This window comes from Symphalangus syndactylus, chromosome 19 (assembly GCF_028878055.3).
Source record: "Symphalangus syndactylus isolate Jambi chromosome 19, NHGRI_mSymSyn1-v2.1_pri, whole genome shotgun sequence".
In the NCBI taxonomy this organism is placed as follows: domain Eukaryota; kingdom Metazoa; phylum Chordata; class Mammalia; order Primates; family Hylobatidae; genus Symphalangus; species Symphalangus syndactylus.
Genome location: NC_072434.2, coordinates 25,974,913 through 25,989,870, shown reverse-complemented (window position 1 = coordinate 25,989,870; position 14,958 = coordinate 25,974,913). Strand labels below are relative to the sequence as shown.

General features: G+C 34.8%; 1 protein-coding gene across 2 annotated transcripts in view; it reads right to left on the bottom strand.

The window, feature by feature from the left end:
* Positions 1-14,958, bottom strand: part of ASPM (assembly factor for spindle microtubules) — a 63,478-nt gene that overhangs the window by 21,116 nt on the left and 27,404 nt on the right. For both annotated transcript variants that reach the window (XM_055234185.2, XM_055234187.2), the window contains exon 17: positions 12,443-12,637. In XM_055234185.2, the coding sequence (XP_055090160.1) occupies positions 12,443-12,637 (195 nt within the window). The remainder of the gene's footprint in view (positions 1-12,442; positions 12,638-14,958) is intronic.

Here is a 14,958-nt window from a genome sequence, read left to right as displayed (position 1 = left end):
TCCAAATCCTCATTATATTTATATACTGCATTTGTATTCCAGAATCACAAGAAACATAAGCAAGTTTATGTTATATTACAAGCAAAAGAGTCAAAATAAAACTATAGTAATATTCTTTGCTATCTATTGATTCTAAGGAATTTCCTATGAGTTTATTTCTGGGCCTTATATGGTCCACTTATTTCAATGTTTCTAAGCTACCTTATAATGACTAGAAACTGTTTATGTGAAGGATCCTGCATTATCACATTACAGGCCTGATAATATAAATATAGAAGTTTAGGAATAAATGAACCAGATCATTCTCAGAGTCGTTATTTTCATTAAGAATAAAATTACTTCCTTTTCCCAAATTTAGGAACTATAAATACATGGCTTAAAAGTAGAATTCTAGAAAGACTTGAGAAATGACAAAACTTTTGTCTTTTGAAAAGCCATGGTTACAATGGCTAATCCAACAGTATGTTGGCTCAACAAAAAGAGCTACAAACTCTCAAGCTAATGCCAGTTGCTGGTATCTAAAATGGTCCCAGGCTAATGGTAGTCAAGTTCTAGATGTTTTAGCAATAAGACCATTCCTTTGTACAAACACTCCAAACATTGCTAAGATTGGGGGTGGCATGGAGAGGTTGTTCTCTACTACATCTTACTTTTTCTCACATATAAGTAGAGTAATACACAGACTGGGTACCTCACTCTCCTATAGAAGTATCGAGTTTGCTTGCAGCTATGACTGGCCTAAGCATACCTATCCATGGGTGAGGAAGCTTAAGGAGAACATGCACATCCCTTTTCCTGACCCTTTTCCTATAAGTTTTATCGCCTTCTTCCTCTACTAAACGTTACCTGAGGTTTTGTTTGTACTCTTCAACCTGACAGGAAATGATTGTATACATATTATTTCTCTTACCAAGAAGAGATGCACAAGTTATTAAAATATTTATCCAACAACAGTCAAACTTATTTGTACAAAAGTATTTTGAAAACAATAAACTCTGCATAAAGTATTAAGTTGCTTTAAATTAGGGTGAAGTAAAGCAGTAATAGTACTCAGAAATTCAGATATTATTTTTCTTTTGAGCACCCACCCCCAACAGATATTTCTATGTAAAATCCTCAAACTAAGAAATTGAAGAATCAGTATGTACAGACTGTTTTATACCTTAATAATCACTTTTTCTAAATTACTATTACTACTCCATTACTGAAATCTTAATCAATGTTGATATATAACATGGAAGATAAGATCATCTCCTCTTCTAACAGTTTTGCTTATTACAATAGCAATTTTTCACCATTGTCATACAGTTCTTAAAAATAAATAGCTTTTACTAAGGAACACATGACAAACAATTTTCTCACTTAATTATCATAAAAATACAGTAAGTTGGCATTCTTTCTTCACTTAAAGAAAGGAACACTAATGTTACAAAACTTTTGCAAAGTCCCACAGCAAATAAAAATAATTGATCTTAGGATCTAGATTATCACATCAAAATCAAGTGCTCTTTCTACTCTACCACAGATATCTATAGCAGGTTGATTGCATTAACAGCCCAATTCTTCATCTCTCCCAGTAACTATAACCTGTGCCATACTTTGTTTTTCCTCATACAAAAGTTTCTCTGCTTGAGATATGGGCACAGTCATGGAAAGAATGCAGTAGAGCAGTGTAACTCAATCTTCAGTTTTCTGGTCAGATGATGAAACATGGCAGCCTAGAGGAACTAGAGGGTACCAGGGAGATGGCAGAGACTGGGGAGCTCAGGGAAGCAATCTGATAATGTTGTTTATGAATTTCTAGGTTCACCACCAAGCTGTGCACAATGTGAATCTAGACCACAGTAGGCTATAGACTTTAAGAACTGAATAAGATACAGATCACAATCTAGATCCCAGACTGGCTACTGGGAGTTACATAATGAAACTGATATGATACAAATATCGCTCGCAGTAAAGGCTTTCAAAAAGGAACTGTCATTGAAGCTACGCCCATGGAAGGCTGATGAGAACAGGTGGCCTGAACCCAATCAAGTGAATTAGCTGCTAAAACTAAAATATCAACATTCTCCAAAGGATTTAAACAAAACATAGTCTGATAACATAACATTAAATTTCTAGAATGCAATTAAAAATTATTTGACATACAACATAACAGAAAAATTTCTTTTCTCACAGGGAAAGACAATCAATAGACACCAACGATGAGATGACAAAGATACCAGAATTGGAATTAACTCACAATGACTTTAGAGCAGATAAAGTAAAAATGCTACAACAAGTTGAAACTAATGGAAAGATAAAAAGTCTCAGTAAAGACATCAAAGATATGAGTAAGAACCAAGTGAGAATAGTAGAACTGAAAAACACACTAACCAAAATAAAAATTCACTGGTATGGCACAATAGCAGAATGGAGATGACAGCCAAGATGGCAAATATCTCAGCTTTGTGGGCCAATTCTGTTGCAACAAGTCAATTATGCTATTGTAGTACAAAAGCAGTTCCCAAATAATACATAAACAAATAGTTGTGACCATATTCTAAAAAACTCTATTTATAAAAACACATGGTAGGCCAAATTTGGCCTGCAGATATGCCAACCTCTGACCATGATAGACCATACTGTGGGTCATAAACTAAACGTTATCAAATAGGAAAGAATTGAAATCACAGTATGTGCTCTGGTCATAATGGAATTGAACAAAAAGTCACTAACAGAAGAATAGGAAAGTCTCCAAACATTTAGAAAGTAAATAACATATTCTGAAACTTTAAATCATAGAAAAAGCCTCAAGAGAAATTAAAAACTATTTGAACTGAATGAAAAAAAAAATACCATATCAAAATTTGTAGTATGTGGCTAAACCTGTACTTAGAAGAAAATTTATACCATTAATGGGTTACATTAAAAGTGGAAGGACTCAAATCAGTTACTCAAGATTATACTTAAAGAAACTATAGAAAGAAAAGCAAAATTATTCAAAACAAGAAATAATAAAGACTGAGCAGAGACCAATGAAGCCAAAGGGTTGTCCACTGAAAAGATCAAGAGAGTTAAAACTCTAGCAAGACTGACAAAGAAGAAAAGAGAAGATACAAATTATCAATATCAGGAATGAAAAAAGGGAATATCACTACAGACTACCTAGGCATCAAAAGGATATTAAAGATATACTTTGTATATACATATGGTAAATTCAACAACTTGGATGAAATGGACCAATTCTTTGAAAATTAGAAACTGCCAAAACTCATCAAAGATAAATAGTCCTATACAAATTTAAAAAACAGAATCTGGCAAGGTGTAGTAGCTCACACCTGTATTCCTAGCAATTTAGGAGGCCAAGGCAGGAGGATCACTAGAGCCCAGGAGTTCGAGACCAGCCTGGGCAATTTAGTGAGACCCTATCTCCACAAAAAATATAAAAATTAGTTGAGTGTAGTGGTACATGCCTGTAGTCTCAGCTACTTGGGAGGCTGAGGTGGGATGATGGCTTGAGCCTAGGAGATTGAGGCTGCAGTGAGCCGTGTTTGCACCACTGCACTCTAGCCTGGGTGACAGAGCAAGACCCTGTCTCCAAAAAAAAAAAAAACAACAAAAAAAGTCCAGAGAAGAATGTTTGAGATGATGAATATGCTAATTGTCCTAATGTGATCACTATACAGTATATGTATCAAAACATCACTATGGGCTTTATGAATATGCACAATTATGTCAAGTAAAAAAAGAGGAAAAAAATAAAATAAAATAGAAATTTCCACTCTAAGATGGTATCACTGGTGAGTTCTATAAAATAATTAAAGACAAGATAATACTAAATGTCAACAATCTCTTCCAGAAAACATAAAAGAATGCTGAAACTTGTCAACTCATTACACAGATGCAAAACTCTTCAATAAAATACTAGCAGGTGGAATTAACAAAATATCAATGCATATGAAAAATACATAAACTAATATTTGAATTTTATCCTTGGAATATAAGTTCACTGCAAGATTAGAAATCCAATAAATGTTAATATATCCATTGAAGCAGAAAAAGTTATTTAATGAAACCCAAATCTATATGTGATAAAACTCTCAGTAAGCTAAGAAACAGAGACTCCTTCAACCTGATAAAGGGCATCTACAAGAAAACGACAGCTTATATAATACTTAATGCGTGAACAAGGCAAAGATATTTAGCATCATACTGGAATTCTTAGAACAAGGCACTCCTATTTAGCATCATACTGGAATTCTTAGCCAATAAAATAAGTGGGAGAAATAAAAAATAGAAAGAATATTTAGATTGGAAAGAAAGGCAGACAACATGACTGTCTATGTAGAAAATCTCAAAGAATCTAAAACAAAAACAAACATAAAAACTTCATAGAAATAAGTGAGTTTTTTTTAACAGGATTAATAGTTAACCCTTTTATATGTTAAAGGGTTAACACATAAGGATGAATGTTTATAAAAAAGAAACAAATGGGAACTGAAATTAAAAAGCAATACTATTTATAATAGCTCCAAAATAAAATAAGATACTGAGGTAGGAATCTAACAAAAAGCTGATGGTGAACAACTGAAAGATCTAAATAAATGGAGATATATATCACCTTTATGAATCAGAATAATCAACATAGTAAAGTTGTCAGCGCACCTCAAAATATCTGTAAATGTGATGCAATTTCAATCAAAATTTGACAGTATTTTTTGAGGACATAGAAAAACTAACCTAAAACTTAAATGGAAAGACAAAGCAGCTAGAAAATTCCAACTCATTTTGAAAAAAGAAAAAAATTGGAAGAATCACAATATCCATTAAGGCTTACTATAAAGCTGCAGTAATCAAGAAACTGTGGTATTGATGAAGGTATAGACACATGTATTAATGAAACTGAATACAGTCCAGAAGATCAACACACATATGACCAACTGATTTATGACAAAGGTGCAAAGATATTTCAATGTGGAAAGAATAGTTTTTTACAGCAAATAGTGTTGGAATAACTGGACATGTATATATAAAAAAAGTGAACACTGACCTAACCCTTACCTTCGAGGAGAACTAACACAAAATACATCATAGGTCAAAATTTAGAATGAAAAATTATAAAACTTTTAGAGTACTTTGATATGATGCTAAAAGCATAATCCATAAAAGAAGAAAAGTGATAACTAGATTCCATCAAAATGAAATACTTCTGCTGAACAAAAAGCCCTGTCACAAGAATAAAAAGACAAGTGGCAGATTGGGAGAAATTATGTGCAAATCACTAACAAAGAAGGAGGATTTACCTACTAGATATCCAGATTTCACCTACTGCTACACTGCGAGGCTCAAAGATAGACAAATGGACCAATTGAATAGAAAGAAATACTAGAAACAGAATCACACATATAAGAATAGTTGATGTCTACTACACAAATAGAACAGGGTAGAGAACCCAGAAATAAAGCCACATACCTAAAACCACCTGATCTTTGACATAGTTGACAATAACAAACAATGGGGAAAGGATATGCTATTCAATAAACGGTCAGTGCAGAAGATTAAAATTGGACCCTTTCCTTTCACCACATACAAAAAATTAACTCAAGATGGATTAAAGACTTAAATGTAAGACCCAAACCAATAAAAACCCTAGAAGAAAACCTAGGAAATACCACTCCGGATATCAGGCTTGGGAAAGAATTTATAACAAAGTCCCCAAAAGCAATTGCAACGAAAACCATAATTGACAAATGGGACCTAATTAAACTAAAGAGATTCTGTGCAGCAAAATAAACTATCAACAGAATAAACTGATAACCTACAGAACGAGAGAAAATATTTGTGAATAATGTATCTAACAAAGGTCTAATATCCAGTATCTATAAGGAACTTAATTCAAAAAACAAAAAAACAACCCCACGAAAAAATGGGCAAAGGACATACACACCTCTTAAAGGAAGACACACATGCGGCCCACAAATCTATGAAAAAATGCCCATCATCACTAAACATCAGAAAAATGCAAATCAGAACCACAGTGATACCATCTTACCTGTCAAGATGGCTGTTTTTAAAAAGTCAAAAACAGATGCTGGCAAGGTTACAGAGAAAAGAGAACACTTATATACTCCTGGTGGAAATGTAAATTAGTTCAGCTACTGTGAAAATCAATTTGGAGATTTCTCAAAGAACTTAAAACAGAACTTCCATTTGATCCAGCAAACCCACTACGGGGTATATACCCAAAGGAAAATAAACCATTCTACCAAAAAGACACATGGATTCATATGTTCATCGCAGAACTAATTCACAATAGCAAAGAATGGAATCAACCAAGACGTCCATCAACAGTGGACTGGATAAAGAAAATGTGGTACACACACACTGGAGACATACATGCAGCCAACAATCATATGGAAAAAGGACAACATCACTGAAAGAGAAATGCAAATCAAAACCACAATAAGATACTATCTCACATCAATCATAATGGCTATTACTAAAAAGTCAAAAAGTCAGATGCTAGTGAGGTTGTAGAGAAAAAAGAATGCTTATACACTGTTGGTGGCAGTATAAATTAGCTCAACCATTGTGGAAGACAGTGTGGTGATTCCTCAAAGACCTAAAAGCAGAAATACCATTCAACCCAGCAATCCCATTAATGGGTATTTACCCACAGGAATATAAATTGTTCAATCATAAAGAAGCATGCATGATGTTCACTGAAGCAATATTCACAATAGCAAAGACATGGAATCAACCTAAATGTCCATCAATGACAGTCTGGATAAAGAAAATGAGGTACATACATACCATGGAATACTATGCAGCCACAAGAAAGAATGAAATCATGTCCTTTGCAGGGACATGGATGGAGCTGGAGGCCATTATCCTTAGCAAACTAACATGAGAACAGAAAACCAAATACTGCATGTTCTCACTTATGAGTGGGAGCTAAATGATGAGAAAACATGGACACACAGAGGGAAACAACACACACTGGGGCCTATTGGAGGGTGAGGGGTGGGAGGAGGGAAAGGATCAGGAAAAATAACTAATGGGTACTAGGCTTAACACTTGAGTGACAAAATAATCTGTACAACAAACCCCCATGACACAAGTCTACCTATATAACTGTGAAAGAAAAATAAATTGGGCCCCCCAAATCACTAAGCTTAAAGAAAAACTCAAGCTGGAAACTGTTTAGGGCAAACTTGTCTTCCATTCTATTCAGCTATCCCTGTGCTCACTGAGGTAAATGCATATCTGATGCCTCCTTTGGAAAGGCTAATCAGAAATTTGAAAGAATGCAACTGTTTGTCTCTCACCTAGCTGACCTGGAAGCCCCCCTCCCTGCTTTGGGTCTTCCTGCCTTTGTTTAAAGTTATCCTGATTTTCCAGACTAAACCAATATACTTCTCACATATATTGATTGATGTCTCATGTCTCCCTAAAATGTATAAAACCAAGCTGTGCCCCGACTGCCTTGGGCACATGTCAGGACTTCCTGATGCAGTGTAATGGGTGCACATCCTCAACTTTGGCAAAATAAACTTTCTAAATTAACTGAGACCTGACTCAAATTTTGGGAATTCATATAACAAACCTGCACATGTACCCCTAAACCTAAAATAAAGAGTAATTTTCAAAAAAAGGAAATGTAACACATAAGCACCATGGAATACTACGCAGCCATAAAAAAAATTATGTCCTTTGCAGTAATGTGCATGTAGCTGGAGGCCGTTATCCTAAGTGAAGTAACACAGGAACAGAAAACCAAATATCACATATTCTCACTTATAAGTGGGAGCTAAACACTGAATACATACGGACACAAAGATGGGAACAACAGACACTGGGACTGCTTGATGAGGGCGAGCCAGAGGGAAGTGTGGGTTGGAAGGTTATCAGGTACTATGCTCAATACATGGGTGACAGGATCATTTGTACACTAAGGCTTAGTGACATGCAATTTACCCATGTAACATATCTGCTCATATATCCCCAGAACCTAAAATAGAAGTAGAAGAAACAAAAAAAGAATATACAATGTATACTGAAGGTAGCATGGCAACAGGACAAGGATGGTCATTTCAGCAAAACACACTGAAACAACTGGATATCCATATATTTTTTAAATGTCCTCTAAAACAAATCATCTAAAAATTAATTTTAGGTGAGATCAAACTGAGGCAGACAAAACATTAGTGCTTGTAGAGTATAACATAGGCATACATCTACAAGGCCTAACGATAAAGAAGATAAAGAAACACATTATATAATACACAAAAAATACTAACAATAAAAGAAAAACAAGAAATTTCATTAGTAAGATATAAAACAGTAAGTTATAGCTTGGGAGAAGATACAACACACACATCAAATAGAGGCCTAATAACAATCATAGTATAAAGCTCTTTTATAAATCCACAAGAAGGCAACAGTTTTAAAAGATGCTCAAAATAATACTTCACAAAAGATTTCCAAAATGGAAAAGTTGTTCAACATCATTAATGAAGAAAAATCAAATTAAAACTACTCTGAATACTACTACACAATCACCAGAATGGCTAAAATTAAAAAGATAATTTCCAAAAGTTAATGTAGACATGGAGTCATGTGAATGGTCATAAACACCTGGTGGGTTTTAAATCTTTACAAGTACTTTAAAAAACTCTTGGACAGTGTCTACTAAAGTTGAAATATATACAGGCATATCTCAAAGATATTGCAGGTTCAGTTCCAGACCACCACAATAAAGCAAATATTACAATAAAGTGAGTCACACAATTTTTTTGGTTTCCCAATACATACCGAAGTCATCTTTACACTATACCGCAGTCTATTAAGTGTGCAAAAGCATTATGTCTAAAAAATTACAATGTACATACCTAAATTTAAAAATACTAAACTGCTAAAAAATGCTAAGAACCATGTAAGCCTTCAGCAAATTGTCATCTTTTTGCTAGTGGAGGGTCTTACCCTAATGTTGGTGGCTGCTGACTGATCAGAATGGTAGTTATTGTAGGTAGCTTTGGCAATCTTTTAAAAATAAGACAACAATGAAGTTTACCGCATTGATTGACTCCTTATTCAGAAAAGATTGCTCCATAGCATACAATGCCACTTATTAGCATTTTACCCAAAGTAGAGATTCTTTTAAAATTGGGGTCAATCCTCTCAAAGCCTGCTGCTGCTTTGTCAACTAAATTTATATACTGTTTTAAATTTTACAAAAAGTAGATTTTCTTTTTTAAACAGTTAGGGTCTCACTGTGTCACCCAGGCTGGAGTGCAGTGGTGCAATAATGGCTCACTGCTGCCTTGAATTTCCAGGCTCAAGGGATCCTCCCACCTCAGCCTCCTGAGTAGCTGGGACTATGGATGTGTGCCGCCACACTTGGCTAGTTATTTTTTTTTTTTTTTTATTTTTGAGATGGAGTCTCGCTCTGTCACCCAGGCTGAAGTGCAATGACGTGATCTCGGCTCACTGCAACACCCGCCTCCCAGGTTCAAGGGATTCTCCTGCCTCAGCCTCCCAAGTAGCTGGGATTACAGGCATGCACCTCCATGCCTGGCTAATTTCTGTATTTTTAGTGGAGATGGGGTTTCTCCACGTTGGCCGGCCTGGTCTCGAACTCCTGACGTCATGTGATCTGCCTGCCTCAGCCTCCCAAAGCGCTTGGGATTACAGGCATGAGCCATCATGCCCAGCTTATTTTTATTTTTAAATGGGGTCTCACTTTGTTGCCCAGGCTGATCTCGAACTCCTAGCCTCAAGCCATCCTCCCACCTCAGCCTCCCAAGTTGTTGAGATTATAGGAATGAGCTACCACACTTGGCTACCAGGAGTAGATCCCATTTCAAGAAACTACTTTGTTTGCTTATCTGTAAGAAGCAACTCCTCATCTGTTCAACTTATATCATGAGATTGCTGCAATTCAGCACACCTTCAGGCACCACTTCTAATTCTAGTTCTCTTGATATTTCTACCACAGCTGCAGTTACTTCCTCCAATGAAATCTTTAACCCATCAAAGACATCCATAAAAGTTGGTTGGAATCAACTTGTTCCAAACTCCTGTTAATGTTGATATTTTAACCTCCTCCTATGATCATGAATGTTTATGATGGCACCTAAAATGATGAATCCTTTCCAGAAGGTTTTCAATTTACGCAGATCCATCAAAGGAATCACTATATATTGCAGCCATAGCCTTACAAAAATGTGTTTCTTAAATAATACAACTTAAAACTCAAATTTTTATCCATGGACTACAGAATGGATGTTGTGTTAGCAGGCATGAAGACAACATTTCTCTCCTTGTCCATGTCCATGACCAGGTGCACTGTCAATTAACAGTAATATTTTAAAAGGAATCTTCTGTGTAGTAGGTCTCAACAACAGACTTAGAATAATCAGTAAACCCTGCTATAAACAAATGTGCTGTTATCCAGACTTTGTTGTTCCATTTATAGTGTACAGTCAGAGTATATTTAGCATAATTCTTAAGGGTCCTAGGATTTTCAGAAGGATAAATAAGCATTGGCTTCAACTTAAAGTCACCAGTTGCATTAGCCCCTAATAAGAGAGTAAAACTCTCCTTTGACTCTTTGAAGCTAGAAATTGATTTCCCCTTTCTAGATGCAAAAGTCCTAGATGGCATCTTCTTTTAATAGAAGTCTGTTTTGTCTAGATTGAAAACTTTTGTTTAGTGTAGCCACTTTTATTAATGATCTTAGCTAGATCTTCTGGATAACTTGCTGCAGCTTCTACATCAGCACTTGCTGCTTTATCTTGTACTTTTATGTTATGGGAACAGCTTATTTCCTTAAATCTCATGAACCATTCTCTGCTAGCTTCAAAATTTTTGCAGCTTCCTTATTTCTGTCAGCCTTTGTAGAACTGAATAGAGTTTGGGCCTTCTCTGGATTAGGCTTTGGCTTATGGGAATGTTGTGGCTGGTTTCATCTTCTATCTAGACCACTCACACTTCCTATCAAAGATCATTAATCTCACATTACCATAATAGATGTAGTACTAATTGAAAAAGTTTGAAATATTGTGAGAATTACCAAAATATGACACAAACACAAAGTGAGCATATCCTGTTGGAAAAAGTGTTGCAGACTTGCTTAACACAGGGTTGCCACAAACTTTCAGCTCGTAAAACACTCCATAGCTGCAAAGCACAATAATGCAAAGAGCAATAAAACGAGGTCTGCCTATATGCCTTAAGAACAATTGTACTTCTGGTACAATTGAAGAGAATGAATACATTTCACACCAAAAGACATGTTCATAATACCTTTAATCATAATAGCTCAAAACTGGAAAGCCAAATGTTCATCAAAAATAGAACAGATTAAGTATAGTGCAGAATATGAAATAAAAAAATTAAACCACGGCTATACTCAATGCTGATAAATCTCAAAAAATGTAGTAATATCAAATCAAAGAATTTATATGGTTTGAACTCACCTGTAACAATTCAAAAAGTAAGCAAAACTAAATTATTGTGTTTAAAGAAAACACTTAGGAAAATGGCATGATTAGCATAATGGTTAGCTTGAGCTGGGACGGGAGAGTTAATTGAAAAATGCCTTTTGCTACACTGGCAATATTCTATTTCTTGGCCTAGGTGGTTTTACATTGGTATTTATTTTGTGAAAAATCATTAGGCTCTATATTTTTATTTTGGGTAATTTTCTATGTGTAATATTTTACATGTTAAAAAAAGGTTAAAAAAGACAATTATTTAAAAAAAAAGACAATTATTTAAGTCAGAGAACCCCTCATTTATCAATAATGGTAGCCAGACACAAAAACTTTCAAATTCATAAATCAGATACATGGATGGGGTGAAGCTTCAATGGCATTTACAAATAGTAAATTTAAATAATGCACATCTCTCATGTTATTAAAATATAATTTAATATAAAAAACTAATTTACATAGATGTAAAGACTATATTAAGTCAATATTATATATTTTTTCCTAAAAAGAAAAATAATATAGGTATTCTATAGACTAATTATAAGTACTATTTCCGTTACATGCCAACTGAGTGGAGTAGAGAGAAAAATGTGTACGGCTGTCCCAGAGAGAAGTTTCCAGGACTCAAACCAAAGATAAAAAAGACCCTGGTTGGTTATGTGGATCTACAAAGTAGAATGGTTCAGTAGGCCAGCATGTCCCACAGAGTAGAAGATGCAACAAGGAAGATAGCAACAGGTACAGAATTAGAATGTTTGCTTTTTCAGAGCAAATGCATTTCAATTATGTTCCAGCCTTCTGCTGAACACCATAACGAGCTTTTCAGGTAGTAAATATTTGTTAAATTAAGTATTAGATAAAGAATCCTAAAATATAATCATTGAAAACTTCATCACATTTTGCCTTCTTACTTAAAAAGGTCATTAAAATTTTGTAAATTCAAAAATTAGTCCAGGATACTATACCTGAATAAGTGATGCTACTTTATTTTGAACTTTTTCCAGCTTTTCCTTTTTTAACATTAATAATTTTCTCTGTGCTAAGACTCTTCGCCAATATTTCTGAATGACGAGTGCTGCATTAACTCTTTTTCTCAATCTTTGTTTTGCTAGAAAATTGATTACAGCTGATTGAATAATTCTTGCAGCTTTATCTGTCTCCTAAAATAAAAAAGTCAGCAAATGTAAATTAAACACTCACTTAAGACCTTAAATTATTCTTTGTAAGATAATCATGTTAAACACCAATCAAATTGATACTGGAAATAAAACACCCCTACACTTCTTGTGTTCATCTTTGGAATACTGATAATTCCAGGCATGTCGAAAGTGCTGATAGGTGGGCTTGCACATATATTCGTATGATGAAACAAAGATTCCTAAGAAATAGTCTAAGATAAAGATCAGACATGTTTGATCTATCACAGATCCTCAGTAATCAAGATAAAGGCCATTTGAAGCGTAATGTGGTATGCTTCTCAGATTCGGGTTCACTGAATTCATGATTAACTTTTAGGACAGGGGAGGATTGTATGAAAAAAACAATGTGTTAGAGAATTGTAACAATTTGAACAAAGCAAAACACTAAAGGGGAGAAACAAAATACCTCCTACTTTAGCACAGAATACATTGTGGCCTTAGGTCATACAAGCTCAAGAGAAAGAGTATAGTTTGGGTTATGAGAAGTGGTATCTGAGATGCCCAACACTTGTGGTCAAAGAGGAGCCAGCTCCCTAGTTATGTTAGAGGACAATACCCCCCATATCTCTATTTGTTACTTCTGATAATAAATTGCTGTAAATAATAACATATTCTACGTCCAGCACCATTCTGAACATTTCATGAACAATCCATTTAAATCTCACAACCACCACCATAAGAACAAATGAGCAAATACTACTCTTATGATCAGTAGAAAACTGAGGCATTGAGGTCAAGTAGCTTGTTAGTTTATTGGCAATATAGCCAGGATACGAATCAGGCAGTTTGGCTTTAAAGTAACTTTGCTATACTGTCCAACACTAGATTTCTCAATTTACTTCACTGGAATTGGAGACTAGAAAATGAACTATTTCCTCTGGTGGGAAGGAATAACTTATGGCAGGGATGTCTGGCAGCTTTTTGTGTTGCTGTCTGGGACAGTCCTCCATGCAAGGGTAGGCTCTACACAGAGATTAGCTATAATTCCAATTATTAATTAATAACAATCAGTGGTTGGTATCTGTGCATGAAAATTGTGCAATAGGGGAAACAACTATGGAAATAATCAAACTGTTATTTTTACGTATAAAAAAGGTGACCAATAGATTGAAACATAAGTGCTAAGGAATGGTAAGGGCTATATATTGGATCATTCCTCTGGGGAGAAAGAGTAGGCAATTCTAAAATCGGGCTAGGGGAATTATGTGTATCACAAGTTGATTAAGTCATCTAACACCATTATCAATGCCCTTGTGAAACCTATGGCCTTTAGGACTGTAGAGGCTCAAGTTAAAAGCACACCCCTGTTAGAGTAAATAAATAAATACACAAATAAATAAAATTTTCAAATGTTGCAGTTCAGAAGTATATTGCATTTGAGACAAAAGTTGTAAGGGTCAGGGCATTCATGGACAAAATAGACTAAAGTAAATTGTAACTTATCTCAGTTTTTAGATCATCTCTATAGAACTAAAATACAACTTTACATGCCATTAGAGAATTTAAAGATGGAAAGTAAATAAATTAGAAGAGGCAAATATATTATCAAATTTCACAAGTATTTGAAAATTACATATACTGATGATAAAAGTTTCCATGCCTATGGTCACTGACCCTTTTTAATCAGACTGTTGTTGAGTCAGCCAGGTACCAGCTTATTTCTTTTATCTTGCCTCATATATATAGGGCCAAATTCTAGGACTTCTTTTGCTTTGGAGTTTATGTCTATTTGTTGACAGGAAGAACTGAGAGCTGTAATGTACCAGGGGATGCTTCAATAGTTCATCAGGTAATTTTAGCTACTTGACAAAGTTTCTTTGTCACTATAAAAGTTTGAGCCACTCCATTATTAATAGATTTATATGAATTATAACATAAAAGCAAAATATAAAACCTGAAAAATAGCTATCTCAAGTTAATATGTTTAGTAGCTTGCAATCACATAGGGAGCCTGCTGCTTAATGTTCTAAATAGAAAATGGAAACATATAATTGGATGTGAGGTAACTGTATAAAAGAGGGAGCATGGGCACCAAGAAAAAGGAGAGAAGAATGGTCTGACTGGGTCCAAGAAGTTTCACCATTAAGTATAGAAATTTCTCTTAATTTAGTCCTTCAAAAAAATGGAAACTTCTATTTGCATTAAGGAAATAAATCAAGAAAAGGGATCTCACTAGCAAAAAGCTAAGAAAATTGTACAGTTAATATCAGACTAAGGCCAGGTGCAGTGGCTCATGCATGTATTCCCAACACTGTGGGAGACAGAGTCAGGCAGATCACTTG